Genomic DNA, 19,161 nt, shown 5'->3' on the forward strand with positions numbered 1-19,161 from the left:
AGAGGTGGGGGAATCAGACTACCCATCTGGCTGCCACCTATTCAATTACTCTTGACCACGGAGCCCTGGGAGCGCTCAATGCCATAAGGCTGGCACTTAATCACCAATTGCCTATAAAATATCTATGGACCCCAGTTTGAGAATCTATAGCACGGAAATGAACCATTTGACCCAACTGGTCTCTGCTGGTGTTTATGCTGCACGCACGCATGCTTCCTACCATTGCTCTTCATTAAACCCTACCAGCATGATCTTCTAATGTTTTATCCTTCACCTACTTATCTAGCTACCCCTTTAAAGCATCAATGATATTTACCTTAACTCCTCCTCATGGTAGCAAGTTCTACGGTCTAACCACTCTGGGTAAAATACTTTCTCCTGAATTCCTCATTGAATTTATTAGTGACTTTCTTATATTTATACCGTGTAGTTTTGGAATCCCCCCCAGCAAGTGGAAACATCTTCAGTACGTCTACCCCATTAAACCCTTGTGTGATTTTAAAGACCTCTATCAGGTCACACACACACACACACACACACACAACCCCCCCCCCCACCGGGCCTGTTCAGCATTTCTACATTTCTGTGAGGTTGCATTATGAAACAATTCACTGTGTTTTATCTTTTCTATATAAATGTAGAACTGTCACCTATGGAACCTGTGAAGAAGAAGAAGAAGTCTGAGGGTCATCAGGCTGATACTGCCATGGGTCTCCTCAAGGCCATGACCTCACCTATATCAGCAGTTCCAAAACCTTCCAAAAAAGTAGAGAAAGCATTTTCTGCTTTTAGCTCACCATCCTACCCTCCTTTATACCCCGAGAGCAGAAAGGAGCACAAGAAAAAGGCCAGCAGTACAGAGCATGAGGAAACCTCTGAAGAAGGGGACTTCCACAAGTCAAAAAAGATGAAGCCACTTTTTGTAAATACGGACACTGTGACTGTGCGTGAGGCGGAGGGCTTAAAAATGAAACTCCTCCTCTCGCCCAAGGACAAGTCAGGCACGGATGATGAGGCATTCAACTTTGCCGCGGCATCGAGTCTCAAGAAATCATCGAAAAAGATGAGCAGAGAGGACCATGCCACTTTTCTTTCTGCCCTCGACGCCCACAGCTTGCCAAAAGCCGTTGTTCGTAAAAAGCACAAGTCGGAGTCCCGGGTTAGCGAGAGCTTCGACTCCGAAGCGCATTTCTACACTGACGTCCACTCCAGCAACCTCTCCGAGTATGACCTCTCGGGTTTGGAGGCGCTGGATACGGCGTCATCCTCCGGTGGAGAGCTGGAGGCGGGAGAACTGGTTATTGATGACTCTTTCCGCGAGATGAAGAAGAAAAAGAAAAAAGACAAAAAGAGCAAAAAGAAGAAGGACAAGGAGAAACACCGAGAAAAGAAGCACTCAAAGTCAAAGAAGATGCACCCCCATTCCCCTGGAAAGGTCTTATCAGCCACTAAGTGTTGTCATCCATCACAGTCGACAGTTAGCACTCCTTATGCAATAAATGTGCCCCCGCCTTCCATATTCCACATGGAAGGACAGAGTGAGAAAAAGAAAAAAAAGGAAGAAAAAGACAAAGAGAAGGTTGAGAAACCAGAAAAGGTGAGGCTACTCTGAATTTGTTACAAGAAACTTCATTGAAGCACCAAATATTAAGTCACAGAATTGTTACAGCACTGAAGGAGGCCATTCAGTCCATTGTGCCTGCACCTGCTCGCCGTAGAAGTGGTTATTTGTCTCTGTGGCTCTCAACTTAGATTAGAAGTGATCACACATCAGAAAAGAAGAATTTAGATAGCGCCTTTCCCAACCTCATGGTGTCCCAAAGCACTTTATGGTCAATTAAGCACTTGTGAAGCGTAGCCACTGTTGTATTATAGGATATAATAGTTACCTCAGAGTGATACAAGGCCGTAAACTAATCGACGTACTCCGATAGTCCTAAACCACAAAAGGAAACCTCAGGAGGGACCTAATGATTAGTTTTCATCCTAATTGTCCAGTGGTGTCTTTTATGTTGCCTCTGATTGTTAAGCTTTGCAAACACAGCAAGCTGATTCTAATCCGATCCCACAGGCACGATGACTGAGGTACCTTCATCAAGCAACCGTGTATAAGATTCGGCAATAAATGTTTCCAGTCTAATTGTGTTTCTTTTTAAAACCTTATCCGCCAGAATTTTCCCACGTGAAAGCCTTGTTTGAGATGAAGACTTAATTGCATGGCTGCTTTTGTTGTTCATAGTTCATCTTATTCTTTTGGTGAATGTATTACGTTTACAATTATGAGAAGTCTGGGAAACCAAAATTACTTGAACTCAAACCTTCAGAGCTTGAGACAGAGTTGTAGACAATCCAACTCAGCAGGGAATGAGAGAGGTTTTCGGAGCAAGAGGTAGGAAGCTGGCAGGAGTAAGAGGAAGGGAGTTGGAAGGCAAGGTAGGACAGGCCAGAGTAGGAATGCCCAGTGTAAATAATCCTCTGTAACAAGTTTGAAACATTAGCTTTCTGTGGGGTAAGTGAAACTGGACAGGCCTATCACATGGACTATAATGACACAAGAACACACATGCAATGGATGCAGAGAGGTTGAGGAGTGATAAAGTAGTCGGCAATTCAATCAGCTGTGACATTGATTAGGGTAGTTTTTTATTCTGTCTGTTAGTAATGGTACTCTCTGGTTTTCGTTTGTGATTTTTTTTCCCACAGGATTTGGAGAAAATGAGACTTTTAGATGTTGGGATTTAAAAGCAAACTGTATTCACATAAGCGTGAGGGAAAAAACACTTTAGGAATATGTGACTTGAAAAGCTAATGATCTGAGAACACAAGAAATAAGAGCAGGAGTAGACCGTATGCTTTCGAGCTTGCTGTGCCATTCAATACGATCATGGCTGAGATCTGTTTCTCATCAACCCCTCCACTGCCCCTCTGCTGTCAGGCTGCTTGACTGACACCCAGCCTTGGGTAAGTTTTTTGAAAGTAGCTTGGGTGTCCTGAAGACATGAAAGGTGCTGAATAAATACGAACATATGAACAAGGAGCAAGAGTAGGTCATTTGACCCCTTGAGCCTGCACTGCTATTTAGTAGGACCATGACTGGTCATCCAACTCAATTTGTCAGTATTTTTTTGGTTGGTACAGTTCCCATTACAATAATTTGTTTCTTTAAATGAGTGCCTTTAATGTAGTAAAGCTTTACAAGAATGTATTAACTAAAATTTGCCATCACACCACATGAGTTATTGGGACAGGTGACCAAAAGCCTAGACATAAAGGTCAGTTTTAAAGGAGGCGAGATTTAGGAGGGAATTATAGTACATAGGGTTTAGGCAGCTGAAGGCATGGACACCAATATTGGAGTAGGTTATAGGTGCTTGAATCAGCGGTGATACTACATTGCCACACTGATAGCCTGCATGGAGTTGATTTTGGGAGCTGGGCTTCCTTTAGTCTTAATGATGGTAAATCAAATGCAAAAGTGCTGCTGTGTTTATGTCATCACTAAATAGTTTTAAGGATTTGAAATCAAATTTGTAAAAACAATAGAGTAGTGATATTGAGAGACTTCAATTATCCTAATCTAGATTGTGTAGCAAGTCACAGTGTCGCAGGAAGCCCTGCTCTCCTATCACCCCTGTGCTCGCTGACCTACATTGGCTCCTGGTCAGGCAATGTCTTCACCTTAAAATTCTCATCCTTGTTTTCAAATCCCTCTTTGGCCTCACCCCACTCTATATCTGTAATCTCTTCCAGCCCTACTACAATCTGAGATATCTGTGCTCCTCTAATTCTAGCCTCTTGTGCTTTCCCAATTCTAATTGCTGAACCATTGATGGCCGTGCCTTCAGTTTGGCTGGGCTTCAAGCTCTGGAATTCCCTCCCTGCACCTGTCTGCCTCTCTACCTTACTTCTCTCCTTTAAGACACTTGTTTCAGTGGGAGAGCAGTTGGGAAACAGTGATCATAATATCAGGTTTGGAATAGTTGTTGAAAAGGACAAGGCATAACCAGAGGTGAAGATGTTCAACTGGAAGGGGGCTAATTTCATTGAATTGAAAAGAGATCTGGCCCAGGTGGATTAGAAACAGTGATAGGCAGGTATTACAATAAATCTACAAACACTATTATAGAAAGGTCGTTTTTACAATTTATGTAGCCATTCATTTACCCAGATTTTGCTGTGGTAATGATGGTGGAATTGCCAGCATTCACCATTATTGTTGCACTGAAGCTGATGGCAATTTCGGGAGTCTAGACGTGCAGAGTAACACAGAAACCCAGAAGTTATAATCAATGCACCTAGGCTCCTCCATAGGATGCACAATGGAGGTTCCCACAGAACATCCACTCTAACGCAGTAAATCTTGCTGCAAAAAAAGTTACACCTGTTGAATGAAGTGTCATAATTACTGCTGAACACCTCTCCTGGCCTTGGAAAAGCCAACTTTCTTTTTGGGAAATTTCAAATTTCTCCACAATGATAAAATTCCACATTTTTAAACACTTTGCTTTCTTTAAGTGTCTGTTTCTCTTTCTTTGAACTCCTATCTTAATGCAGTCATACATTTATTTTGCTAACTAAAAATTTAAATTATAAGTGAAGGATACTGAGTGCTTTTAGTGCCTGGTTTGTTTGTTTTGTGTGAGTGCTTCAATTTGATTAATTGCCTACCTGCTTTCTGGCATCGCTGCTACTGCACACCTTAACTTGGGGCCCAATTTAAACCTTGGGGAGAAAGGAAATTCCCATCACACAGATCGCTAGATGTTTGTAGGTAGCTTTCTTTGAGGTCAGTGGCGAGCACCCCTTGTTTTGCTGTTGACTGCAACATCTAAGCTATTGTTATCAATTATTCTTTGTGAGCTGTAATGCCAAGTCTGTCTGGCAGGATGGAGGCAATACTCAGCAGATCTGGCAGCATCTCAGACCTGCTGACTATTTCAAGCATTTTCTGCTTTATTTAAATTTTTGTGCATTCTCATTATCTTGCTCTTGTAGCCAGTTGCAGCATAGGTTCCACCAGCCAAAGGATAGGCTGCAACTCTTACCAGTTTTATGTTGCTCATCACACCATTTAACCTGATCTATTTAAACCCAGCATCAACACAGGAAAACCATTGATACTCTTTTTTAAAAAAAAGCAACTGTCAGCTACGATTTACCAACAAGTAACTTCTTTGTAATGATTTCACCTCTGCTTATAGCTGAAGTACGCATTGGGGCTGAGTGAATTAAACTTTATTCAGCATCTAACTATGCAATAACTGATCTGGGAGCACTTGATACTGAGATGTGGTGTCTGAAAAAGGAAATTGTGTTAGTGTGTAACAAAATCATCCTCCAACGTGGCTGTCACAGGAGCGCAGTCAAAAAAAATTAATTTGAAAAAGCAGCATCATTAACCTGTCTTCACAAAATTTATTATTGGAAAGCAGCAGTTCATATGCTGAAGCCGGTATCAAAAGTGATTGAGACTTTCTTTTCTACTTATATTTTTATGCATTTTTGACAGAAAAAGAAGAATATGTCTGCTTATCAACTGTTTTGCAAGGAGTACCGGATTAATATTGTTGCTGAACATCCAGGAATAGGTAGGAATATTATTTTAATACATGTTATCAGCATTCTTGTTTGCCGAAGGTTAGGGACTCTTCTTGGGTATTTGTCCCTGATATAGATGATAACTGGAGGAGGGGGTGGAATTATGCCTGTAATGCCCTGAACCAGTTGTTGAGAGATTAGTTTCGGAATGTCCCTCCTTGCCTTTGGAGGCTTCTGTTCAAGGCATTGCTGCTGACATCATCAATTGATCTTTCAAATCATAGAGTGATACAGCCAGGGGAGGGCCATTTGGCCCATCTTTGAAAGATCTATCCAATTAGCCCCACCCTTTCTCCAAAGCCCTGTAAAAAAAAAAATCCCCTTCAAGTATTTATCCAGGTCCTTTTTGAAAGTTACTGTTGAGTCTGCCTTCACTGACCTTGAAGGCCAGATCATCATAACTGGCTGCATAAAATATGTTTTCCTCATGTTGCCTATGATTCTTTTGCCAATTACTTTAACTCTGTTGCCTCTTTCAAAACCTTAACAAGACGCTGACCACATTCTTTTTGGAGACCCATGAAATGTCTCTTCTCAACCATTCCCCCACCCACCCCATTCCTTCCATTCTGCCCAGCCCACCAGCCTCAGCCAATTGTTCTGTTAATCGACTAGGACTCACTCCACAAATGCGGCTCTGTAGTGGATGCAGTGAGAAAGGCCACGCTTTGACATTACTTTATGGCAGTGCACACAAGGTCAGAAGCTCCACATGAGGGGGTTGGGGGCTGGTGGCGGGGGTTCAGGGAGGTGCAGCCAAGGGAAGCGGAGGGGTGCAGGTAGGAGCCACATTCCATCAGTGGCAGAGGTTTGTGTACATGCACAATGGTATTAACACTGAGAGACCAGCAGTATGTAGTTTACTTTGCCTCCCTGGCATACATTACAAATTCCCATTGGTATGACAGGGATGGGGATCACAGGAAATCATATTACTGCAGGTCCTAAATTTTGATATTCACTTATTGTTGAAGTTATGAAAACAATTTACGGGTCGGTGACACTGAAGTGTCACTGTGACACTATGTATGTTGCTAGCTGCTATAAGGGGATTTGAATGAAAATTTGTCAGTAGGGAGAACTTGAGAAGTCACAAAAGTGAACTTGCATCGTACTGACCATCATGTACATTGGAACCATAGGAAAGTTACGGTGCAGAAAGAGGCCGTTCAGCCCATCGTGTCAGCACCGGCCAAAAAGGAGGAAAAATTAATATAGCCGCTCATTTTAACCCCTCATTCCGGCTCCTGGTCTGTAGCCTTGCAAGCTACAGCACTCCATGTGCAGATCCAGGCATCTTTTGAATGAGTTGAGTGTTTCAGCCTCAATCACCAATTCAGGCAGTGAATTCCAGATGCCCATCACCCTTTGGGTGAAAATGTTTTTCCTCATGTCCACTCTAACCCTTCTATCAATCACCTGAAATCTATGCCCCTAGGGCCAACAGTCTTTCCTGTCTACCTCATAATTTTGTACACCTCAAGTAGGTCACCCCTCAGGCCCCTCTGTTCTAAGATAAACAACCCTAGCCCATCCAATCTTTCCTCATAGCTGCAACTTTTAAGCCCTGGCAGCATTCTTGTAAATCTCCTCTGCACTCTCTCCAGATCAATTATGTCCTACCTATAATGTGGTGACCAGAACTGTACACAAAATTCCAGCTATGGCCTAAGCAGCGTTTTATACAGTTCCATCATTACATCCCTGCTTTTGTATCCAATACCTCACCCAATAAAGGAAAGCATCCCATATGCTTTCTTTACCACCTCATCCACCTGTCTTGCCACCTTCAAGGAAATGTGGACACGCAATCCAAAGTGTCTCACTTCCTCAGCCCATCTCAATATCATCCCATTTATTGAGTAATCCCTTTCTTTGTTTGCCCTCCCCAAATGCATTACCTCACACTTTTCTGGATTGAATTCCATTTGCCCTTTTCCAAAACATTGATATAATTCTGGAGACAACAGCTATCCTCTTCACTATCAACTACACGGCCAATTTTTGTCATCTGCTAATTTCCCAATCATGCTTCCCACATTTAAGTCCAGATCATTCATATATACAACAAACAGCAATGACCTCAACACTGAGCCCTGTGGACCAGCACTGGAAACCACTTTCCATTCACAAAAACATCTATTGACCATTGTCCTTTGTTTCCTGTCGCTGAGCCAATTTTGGTTTCAGCTCGCCACCTTCCCCTACCTATATCCCTGGGATCTCACTTTTCTGACCATTCTGCCATGTGGGACCTCGTCAAATGCCTTACTGAAGTCCATGTCGACAACATCCACTGTACTACCCTCATCAATCCTCCTTGTTACTTCCTCAAAAAATTTTATTAAATTAGTAAGACATGATCTTCCCCTAACAAAATCATGCTATCTCTGATTTAATCCATGCCTTTCTATGTGACAGTTTAACCTGTCTCTCAGAATTGATTCCAATAATTTGCCCACCACCGAAGTCAGACTGACCGGTCAAAGGCTGGGAATCCTGTGGCGAGTAACTCACCACCTGACTCCCTAAAGCCTGTCCTCCAACTACAAGGCACAAGTCAGGAGTGTGATGGAATACACTCACTTGCCTGGATGAGTGCAGCTCCCACAACACTCAAGAAACTTGACACCATACAGGACAAAGCAGCCCGCTTGATTGGCACCACATCCACAAACATTCACTCCCTCCACCACTAACGCACAGTAGCAGCAATGTGTACCATCTACAAGATGCACTGCAGGAATTCACCAAGGCTCCTTAGACAGCAACTTCCAAACGCACGACCACTACCATCTAGAAGGACAAGGGTAGCAGATAGATGGAAACACCACCATCAAGTTGCTCACCATCCTGACTTAGAAATATATCCTGGAACTCCCTCCCTAACAGCACTGTGGATGGCCCTGCACCACATGGACCGTAGCAGTTCACGAAGGCAGCTCACCAGCACCTTCTCAAGGGCAACTATGAATGGGCAATAAATGCTGGCCTAGCCAATGAAACCCACATCCCATGAATTAATATGAAAAAAATATTTCTGGCCTATCCCTCGTACCCTTTTTAAATAATAGTACAACGTTTGCAGATCTCCACCCCTCCAGTACCTTGCCTGTATCTAGTGAGGATTGGAAAATGATCCTCAGAGCATCCGCTGTTTCCCCCTGGCTTCCTTTAACAGCCTGGGATATAATCCATCCGGCCCTGATGATTTATCCCCATTTAAGGGTGTCACTCCCTCCAGTACTTACTCTCTCATTATGCTTATTGTATCCAATATTTCACACTCCTCCTCTTTAATTAGAATGTCTGCATCATCCCTCTCCTTAGTGAGAACAGAGACATAAAGTACCCACTGAGAATCCTACCCACATCTCCAGCATCAATGCATAAGTTACCATGTACATCTCTGATAGACCCTACCCTTTCCTTAGTTATTCTTTTGCTCTTAATGTACTGGTAAAACATCTTTGGGTTTTCTTTGATTTTACCTGCCAATATTTTCTGTAGCTTCTCTTTGCTTTCCTAATTTCCATTTTTATTTCACCCTTGTACTTTCTGTGCTCCTCTAGTATTAAGTCTTTTGTGCTTGTCATAAACTTTCTTTTTCTGCTTTATCTTGGCCTATACGCTTATGGATAACCAAGAGGTTCTAGATTTGACAGTACCACCCTTTTTCTTTGTGGGGACATGTTTACATTGTGCCCGTAGAATCTAACTTATGAATACCTTCCACTGATTTAACACTGTTTTCCCTTCTAGTAGCTGTATCTAGTCCACTTTCGCCAGTTCACCTCTCGGCTTTGTAAAATTTGTCTTCCCCAATTTAGAAATTTTCACTCCTATTCTATCTTTGTCTTTTTGCATAATGATGCTAAATCTAACTGTATTATGGTCACTATCTCCAAAATGGTCCCACACTGCTACTTCATCCACTTGCCCAGCTTCATTTCCTAAGACTAAATCTAGAGTTGTGCCCCCTCTCTTTAGGCTTGTTACATGCTGGCTAAAAAAGTTCTCTTGAATGCAGTTCAAGAATTTTGTGCCCTTTGCACTGTTCGTATTTCCAATTGTTTGTAGGCTAGTTGAAGTCTCCTACTATTACTGCCCTATTGATTCTGCACTCAGAAATTTGCCTACATATTTGCTCTTCTAACTCTCTTCCACTATTTGGGGGTCTATAGTACACTCCTAGCAGTGTGGCTGCTGCTTTTTTATTTCTGAGCTCAGCCATCATTTGATGTTTCATTTAGTATATCATCCCTCCTCACAGCTGTAATTGATTCTTTAATAATGCTACAACCTCACATTTTTTATCCCTCTCGCTATCCTGCCTGAAAACCCAGGGATGTTGAGCTGCCATTAAGCCAAGTTTCCATTGTAGCAATTATATCATGTTGCCATGTGTCTTCCTGTGCCCTCAGCTCATCGCTTTATTTGCTATATTCCTTGCATTTACATATATACCTTTTAACACTGCCAAATTTCTGTGCTGTACACCTCTTAGCCTGTGCTTTTTCTGTTTTTCAGAGCCTCTCACTAATTTTCCATCTCCTATTTCCTGCTCTGTATTTGGCCTTAGGTTCCCATTCCCCTGCCAATATAATTTAACCCCCCACCACCTCCTCCAGCAGCACCAACAAATCTCCCTGCGAGGATATTCGTCCCAGCACAGTAATTTAACTTGTGTTGCCAAACATTGGAACTGTTCAGCCGAGCACTGGAAAAAACTATTTTCCAATTGATATCAGAATTGAGAGGTTTTGACTGAGCACAGAAGGATTATTGGTGTCTCGGGGGTATCAATTTAAGATCAACAACGCAAGGAGAGGTCAGGATAATTTTTTTGCCCAGTGAGTCGTTAGTACATGAACAAAAGGTGGAGGCAAAATTCAAAAGCTTCTAAAAGGGAAAGGATAAATACTGAGAAAAAATTAACATTTAGAAGCCACAGAGGAAGGGCAGGAGCATAGGGTTAGGTGGCTGGCTGTTTCTAAAAGCAATGCATGCACAATGGACTGAATGTCCTCCTGTACCATTAACTGTTACGATTATACAAATGGGTATTTTGTGCTTTGTTTAGGCTGTCTCCAAATTGAACATGTTAAGTTGCAGAGAATGTTAAATTGAAATACTGGAGGCTGACCAGTCCCCATTGATATAGAAAGGCAGTTTGTGAAAAGCCAGACTAGAGAAACCATAGAATCTGATTATCTACTGATGAAGCCACATATAAAAACTTAATGTAACCAGCATTGTGCTTCTGCTTGGTGTCTCATTAATGCAATTTACGGCTTACTGAGTGGTGCACTTTATACTGATTCTGTTGAATCTTTCAAAATTGAATTATATGGATTACTGATCCAGCAAATATAGACCTGAATTTGGTGTATAAAATTGCTATTTTAAAAAAGACAGCTGAGATCATGAAAGAAAATTCAAAATGACAAAAATGTTGATTTTCTTTTTGTTGCTGCTTCATTTTTCTGTTCAATGCAGTGGAGTATCCTAATTTGGGGATCAGTATACCTCATTGAGCTTAATCATCAAGCCCATCCTTCAATAAATCAGCAAGACAATGTCTGCTCAGCCGCAACATTATTGGTTAAGTGTAAATTAAAATTCTCGCTGATGGTTGTACTTGCCTTTGCCACAGATTTTGGTGAGCTTAGCAAGAAGTTGGCTGAGGTATGGAAACAGCTTCCTGACAAGGAAAAGCAGGTAAGCATAGCCTGCTCCTGCACTGTGTTCAGATCAGCTTTTAGAAACCGTCCTGTTATAAACGGAGTACATGCTGTTACTTTGCAGCCAGCTTGGGTAATGTCCTTACGGAGACTTAAGCAAAGCGATTTGTACAGTCCTGATTTCTAACTCAATCCCAAGCCAGTTGGTGAAGTATGAAACTAGACAATAATACTTTTCTTGATAATAAGTTTATTTATAGAATGCAGCATTACATATGTCTGTTAAGTGCTCCAGGTACTGAATTAAACAATGCCCTTCACCTGAGTATCTTAATATACTTAACATACCATTAACACTGGTTTCATTCCAAAATAGATGCCCATGCGGATAAACTTGACGCTAAAGGACTTAATGTTTCATGTTATTAAAAGAAAGAACTTGCATTTATATAGCATCTTTGACATCCTCAAGGCATTCTAAACCTTTTGCAACCTGTCATTTACTTTTAAACAATTCAATTATTTTATAACTAAATATGATGTCAGTTAAAGGACAGCAACAGACAGGTGCACGTTGGTGTTTATGCTCCACCCAAGCCTCTTGTCACTCCTTCTCTTCTCACCCTTTCTTTCTCTTTAATTAACTTTTCTTTATATGCCTCATTGCACTTCATCTAACCACTCCTTGTTCCACATTCTAACCGCTTCTGAGGAAAGAAGTTTCTCCTAAATACCTTAGTAGATTCATTAATGACTACCACATATTTTTGAACCCTAGTTTTGGTCTCCCTGACAAATGGAGACATTTGCTCCATCAAATCACATCAAAATTTTAAAAGCTTCCATTAAGCCATCTGTCAGTCTTCACTTCTACAGATGTTAGGTGGTTAGATTTTCCAAAGTAAATCAGACTGTGCTGATTATGTAGTTATGTAAGAATATAAGAAAGAGGCCCATTGAGTCTGCTCCGCCATTTAATAAGATCATGGCTGATCTGCATCTATTTCTTAGTGGAAAAATTGGAAAGTATGAAAAGGCCATTATTAACGAGGAGGTACATAAAATTATGCTTGACAAACTTGATTGAGTTCTTCAATGAAGTAATGGAGTAGGTTGATAAAGGAAGTGCAAAATTAGTGTCCTCGGCCCAACCATTTTCAGCTTCTTCGTTAATGCCCTTCCTTCCATGGTAAGGTCAGAAGTGGGATGTTTGATGTTTGCACAATATTCAACACCATTCGTGACTGCTCAGATACTGAAGCAGTGCATGCCCATATTCAGGCTGATAAATGACTAGCACCAGGCAATGACCATCTCCAATAAGAGAGAATCTAATCATTTCCCCTTGGCGCTTAACGGCATTACCATCACTGAGTCACCAATTGTCAACATTCTGAGGTGATACTATTGATCAGAAACCTATCTGGATCAGCCATATAAATACAGTAGCTACAAGGGCAGGTCAGAGGTTGGGAATTCTGCAGCGAGTAACTCACTTCCTGTCTCCCCAAGAGTCTATCTACCATCTACAAGGCACAAGTCAGGAGTGTGATAGAATACTCTCCACTTGCAGCTCCAACAACACTCAAGAAGCTTGACACCATCCAGGACAAATCAGCCCACTTAATTGGCACCCCATCCACCACCTTCAACATTCAATCCATCCACCACTGATGCACAATGGCAGCAGTGTGTACTAGCCACAAATGCACTGCAGCAACTTGCTAAGAGTCCTTTGACAGCACTTTTCAAACCCTTGACCTCTACCACCTCTAAGCACAAGGACAGCAGATGCATGGGAACACCACCACCTGAAAGTTCACCTCCAAGCTGCTCACCGCCCTGACTTGGAACAATATCGCTGTTCCTTCACTGTCACTGAGACAAAAATCCTGGAACCTCCTCCCTAACAGCACTGAGGGTATCCCCACACCACACAGACTGCAGCTGTTCACAAAAAGGTGACTCACCACCACCTTCTCGAGGGCAATTAAGGATGGGCAATAAGTGCTGGCCTAGTCAGTGACATTCACATCCCATCAATGAATTTTTAAAAACTCACGTTGTGTGTATGTACTTATTATTGGCCACATAATAGGCTTGTTAGCATTATTGAAGACCATTGGATTAAATGGCAGCATGGATACAAAATTAATAAGAGGCAAAAAGAAGGGAGTAGTGGTGAAAGGTTATTTTTCAGATTGGAGGGATGTATCCAGTGGTGTTCGCCAGGAGTCGGTATGAGGGCTACAGCTCTTTTTGATGTATATTAAAATTTTAAAGTTTAAAAGTAATTTAAAAGTTTGCAGATAGCATAAAACTCAGAAATGCTGAAAACAGTGAGGAGGAGATGAGCAGATTTCAGGAGGACAGAGACTGGTGAAATAGGGGGATAAATAATTAACACAAAGTGTGGTTATGCATTTAGTTTGAAAAAATGAGGAGATTTAATATAAAGTAAATGGTACCATTTTAAAATGAATAAAGGAACAGAGAGATCTAGGATTGTGCATACACACGTCTTTGAAGGTGACTGGATAAATTGATTAGATTGTTTAAAGAAAAGCACATTGGATCCTGGGCTTTATAAATAAGAGGAGTAGGATGCAAAAGCAAGGAAATTATTCTGAACCTCAATACTGTGTCTAACTCTGAGTATTGCACTTTAAGAGGATATTAAATCTTTGGAGAGGGGTAGGAGAAATCGCTTAGAATGGTACCAGCGATGTGAGATTTCAGTTTTGTGGAGATGGTGGCTTAGTGGTAATGTCATCGGACTAGTAACTCAGAGGCCCAAGATTCAATTACCACCACGGCAGATGGTAGAATTTGAATTTAATTTATTAAATCTGGAATTGAAAGCTAGTCTGACTAATTGTGACCATGAAACTATCATCAATTGTTGTAAAAATCCATCTGGTTCTCTAACGTCCTTTAGGTAAGGAAATCGGCCATCCTTACCTGGACTGACCTACGTGTGACTCCGGACTCTTAACTGCCCTCTTAACTGGCCTCGCAAGCCATTCAGTTCAAGGGCAATTCAGGATGGACCATAAATGTTGGCCTTGCCAGTGACGCCCAATCTCATGAAAGAATAAAAAAAACTGGAGAAGCTGGGATTGTTCCTTAGAAGAGAAACAGTTAAGGAGAGATTTAATCAAGGTGTTCAAAGTTATGAAAAATCTTGATGGAGTAAGTAAGGAGAAATGGTTTCTTCTGGTTGGAGGGATATGGGGATAGGAGCATGATCTTACTGAGTGGTAGAGCATGCTTGAGGGGCCGTATATGCTACTCCTCTTGTTTCTTATGTTGATACTGTTATGACGTGGCAGATGATGTGTGCTAGGCAGATCAAATCCACGAGGGAAACTTGTTCACACGGTCACAACTGTTTTGCCATTTGTATTTTATTTCGAGATGCGTGCCTTGAATTCAGAAGTAATAAGACTACCACGACTTGAGGTTTTTAGAAAACTAAATTAAATACTTATTGACAAAAAAAGATTTCAAGCACCTACATAGGGTCTACAAATTACTAATATAATAACTCCTAAATCCCCTAATTAATCTGACTCCCAGTTACACTTCAGTTAAGACAACAGTAAAAAACAAATAGATTTAAACAGACCAGGCAAAGCAACACAATACCCTGGACAGTGAGTTTCAAAATGAATTTTCTCAGCTTTGGTTCCTGTACACAGCAACTTGATGCACAGAGGCTGGAAGCTTTTCACACTTGTGTTAGATCTTGGAATTCCTCCCCCTCTGGCACATAGCCTCATCTCTTTTATACATGTTTCTCCCCTTTAATGCAAATTCCTTTGTTCCCATATGTCTTTGAACTTTACCCCTCTCATAATACAAATCTTTTCATAGTACTAATTTTATCGGTAACCTTTGGGAAAAATAAACACATTGCTTGGCTTCTTCTGGCTAGGTGTAACATGTTACCACCTCTTTGAAATTCAAACTAACCTAATTTATCTGAAAATGAAAATGTACCTTACACCTCACATTATAAAACTTCATCCATGTTTAGGTATTTAGTATTTCAAACCTAGCTACTTTTTTAACTGAAAGCCTCCAGACCAGCTGTCTTCAATTCAATTAAATCCACCCCCCCCCCCCCCCCCCGCCCCACACACACACACACACACACACACACACAGAGAAACTAATCCAAACTCCATTATTAACCCACTAGGACAATAAGTTGCAATAATATTATGAGAATTATTATATTTTCATGAGAATATGTTTCAGTTACAACCCAGTTAGCATTAGTTCTGGTATTTTAGTGAAGTACAATGTTAAATTTTTAATCCCAAGTTGAAGTTTAAAAACCTCTGTAATACTTTAACTAATGCAGGTATGTGGGCTGAATGTCCCAACGATTGGCTGATAGAATCAAGCAGCATGTTCTTTTGGTTGTTCGTAATAGGCAAAGTACAGACCATAATCAACCAGTCTGTGCTTACAAAACAAACAAAATGTCTACTGTTAGATGTTGTTCTATGATTGGGCAGCTCTTGCTGAACAATCCTGACTGTGCTAATAGCTGTGCTAACAGCCAATTTAAGATAAACAGTCGAGCTCATAACGTGACTCATTTACGCTTACTAGAAGTGACATACATTCATAAGCAGTTCTCTGCCAACAAAAGGAATATGTTCAAGCTTGTTCCTTTTTTGAATTACTTGGGAGTTTGGGGAGCCTATCGTTCTCTGTTGCTTTCTCCATGGCAACACCTTGACCAATCAGAGTTGACTTGCCAACCAATAGCCCTTTTTTTCCCTGCAGTATAAATTGTTGTGATCATTTGAAATTTGGCATTCTTACATTTGTCCTGATAAGCGCAAGATGAAAAGCTTTGGCAACATGTTGCTTCAGCAATTTTCAAGTAGTGCAAAAAAAAGCCACATTATGGTGCCAAAGCATTTTTAGTTTCAATGAAAATCAGCACAAGTCAACAATATAACTTTGCTTCAGTCTCTGTGTGAACATTGCCAACCTGACTCTGGAAATGTGAACTATGTCTGCTTGAGCTGTTGAGTGCATTTAGGAATACTGTCTTTCAAATTTGTGTTATCTAGAGAAGAATTTTCCAGAGTTTTTTTATTTCCCTTATTGATTCTGGGTTTTTTCCTGTATTTCCTGCTTCTCTCGAGCTGATACGGCTGCGGGGGTGGAGGTGGTATGATACTCCGGCAGGCTTGCTGAAACAGCTAGTCTTTTCCTGCCTGTTAGTTTTGTATGTTGGTAGTCCTGTTTATTGAGCATTGGCTTTTCTGATAACGCTGTCTAGCGTGTGATGGGATAGAGTTTGTGCAAACATGTCAACTTCATTGTGCTTTCAGTGAGCTATGCAAGAGCTTATTAAAAGCTATTCTGAATTATAAGACTTAATCTTGAGTAAGACCCGCTGCAGATTGAGCTTTGTTATGGAATGTGCAGAGATTTTCCTTGTAATTGTAGGTCTGGAAGCAGAAGTGCCAATACTTACAGCACAAGCAGAACAAAGCTGAGGCCATGACGGTGAAACGGAAACTGACTGATCTATTGGAAGAGACAACTGCTAAACAGAAAGGTATTCCTCAGCAGGGAACACGGTTACATATGAACAATGACAAACAGGAACAGATCCAATACCCTTTATAGTGTGTCCTATACAACTGCAGTGCCTTGTGCATCACAATATATGTGGTGTCCCCCCACAATCTGGAACCCATGTGATCTCCTGGGAGAGGTGATTAAAACAGATTAAGCCCCAAACCAATTAGGCCCCTCCCCCCCCCAAATGATCAGAACTGGCCCAGGCCCTGCTGATTTGTGCATTACCTACCCTATTCCATCCCAGCCAGAAACAGGCCCACTATTCCCTAGGAAAAGAACCACATTTTAACATCTAACCTAGATCTGAGCTTGCATTACTCTAGATTATGGCCCCTGCTCTTCCCTTACCTATTTAGTTGAAACAATCTGTCTTTTGGAACGTAGACTAAACCCTTCGTCTCATAAAGCTTGATCAAATCATTCCTAAGCCTACACTTCTCTAAAGTGTACAGTCCCAACTCTGAGCTTGTGTTGGTAACTAAGATTCTTTAGATTGGGAATGAATCTAACGACTCTCTTCGGTGCCCTTTCAAAGGCCTCAGTAGCACCCACCATGTGAAGAGACCTAAATTAGACACAGTATTGCATCTGAGCTCTGACAAAGGTTGTGTACAAGGAGCAGATTTTATGTTTTGTCAATTGTGTTATAATTCTTATTTATTCTTTCATGGGATATGGGCATCACTGGCAAGCCCAGCATTTTTTGCCCATCCTTAATTGCCCTTGACATGAGTGGCTTGCTAGGCCATTTCAGAGGACAGTTAAGAGTCAACCACATTGCTGTGGATCTGGAGTCACATGTCGGCCAGACCAGATAAGGACGGTAGATTTCCTTGCCTAAAGGGCATTAGTGAACCAGATGGGATTTTACAACATTCAGTTATAGTTGTCATGTTCACCATTACTGAGACTAATTTTTTCATCCAGATTTATTAATTAATTGAATTTAAATTTCATCAGCTGCTGTGTTGGTATGCCATGTCCACAGAGTATTAGGCTGTCCTGTGAATTACTAGTCCAGTGACATTGCCAGTATGCCACCATCTCCCCATCACCTATGATCCTAACGCAAACCTACTCACTCCAGTGATCATGAGAATTGATTTTAAACCTTTAGAAATTGCACTACAATACCCAGCTCTCCTTCTTTCTCATTGGTTTTAGTACTTTTCCCTGAAGGGTGTATATATGTTCAGCATTCACCCTGCCCACATGCATAATACTCCACTTTTCGAAGTTGAACAAGTTTTGCCAGCCATGAACCCAATTCCTCAGTGCATCAAGATCTATCTGAAACAATCAAGCATTGTCTACATTCGCATATACACTAGCGTCATTTACAAACTCATAGATCGTTCAACACCTGCATCATGAATATAGTAAATAACAAAGTCCCTAACACCAAGTCCTGCGGTAGATTATCATTCAGACTGATCTTGTAAGAGGACCCTTTCATGTGGCCTCGTATCAAAAGCTTTTTGGAAATCTAAGTAGGCAGGTATCCACCAGGTTTCTCCCATCTTGGTGATTTCTTCAAAAATACAAAGAACTTAGTAAGACAGGACCTCCTTTTTTATGAAGCTGTGTTGGGTGTCCCTATGTGTCCTTCTCTGCATAAGTGGTCAAATCTTGCATCCCTAATGATTCCCTTAAGCTTCCCTGTTCCTGAGGTTAAACTAATGGGCCCAAAATTACAATGATCCACCTCACTCCTTTTTAAAAATTGGAACTACATTAGCCTTCTGCTGGTCTAAGGGATCAGTACCAGCAGACCCCTGTTAAAGATAAGGACAAATGGTTTGCCACATCTGCCTGGTCTCCCCAAGGACCCTCAGTTTCTAACCATTTTTGGCATTCCACCGAACATCCCTGAGAGTGTTTGTTCTCTTGGACAGGGACTTTCTTAATATTTGCCTTTGCAGATGGCTTGCTGGATCGTATTCCCACTAGGTGAGAAGGACAGGAGCTGCTATCTCCTGAAGACCAGGAGATGCACTATAGATGAGAACTTTGCATCCAGATTTTTTTCCTTTTTGTTTTTTGACAGTCCCCTTCCCTTTTGCCAGGAGAATTCTTGCCTCTCTTGTTGTTTCCCAGCACATTTCACCTGAGATTGGAACTCAGTAAATAGGGGGGAAATTCAAATGTTCTTCCACCATTTGCTCCAGCCCCTGTCTTCTCCCCCTCCCAATTGTTATATAGTAGGAGGTGCATTAAGCAAAATTTCAGGCTGTATAGTGCTGGAACTAAGGCCCGATACTTAACC

At 41.4% G+C, this 19,161-nt stretch overlaps 1 protein-coding gene across 3 annotated transcripts in view; it reads left to right on the top strand.

Moving 5' to 3' along the window:
* The window catches only part of hmgxb4a (HMG box domain containing 4a), a 50,929-nt gene that overhangs the window by 17,630 nt on the left and 14,138 nt on the right, over positions 1-19,161 (top strand). For all 3 annotated transcript variants that reach the window (XM_041177681.1, XM_041177682.1, XM_041177680.1), the window contains 4 exons: positions 642-1,597; positions 5,510-5,588; positions 11,255-11,319; positions 16,758-16,869. In XM_041177681.1, the coding sequence (XP_041033615.1) occupies positions 642-1,597; positions 5,510-5,588; positions 11,255-11,319; positions 16,758-16,869 (1,212 nt within the window). The remainder of the gene's footprint in view (positions 1-641; positions 1,598-5,509; positions 5,589-11,254; positions 11,320-16,757; positions 16,870-19,161) is intronic.

Source organism: Carcharodon carcharias, chromosome 31 (genome assembly GCF_017639515.1).
Source record: "Carcharodon carcharias isolate sCarCar2 chromosome 31, sCarCar2.pri, whole genome shotgun sequence".
In the NCBI taxonomy this organism is placed as follows: Eukaryota; Metazoa; Chordata; class Chondrichthyes; order Lamniformes; family Lamnidae; genus Carcharodon; species Carcharodon carcharias.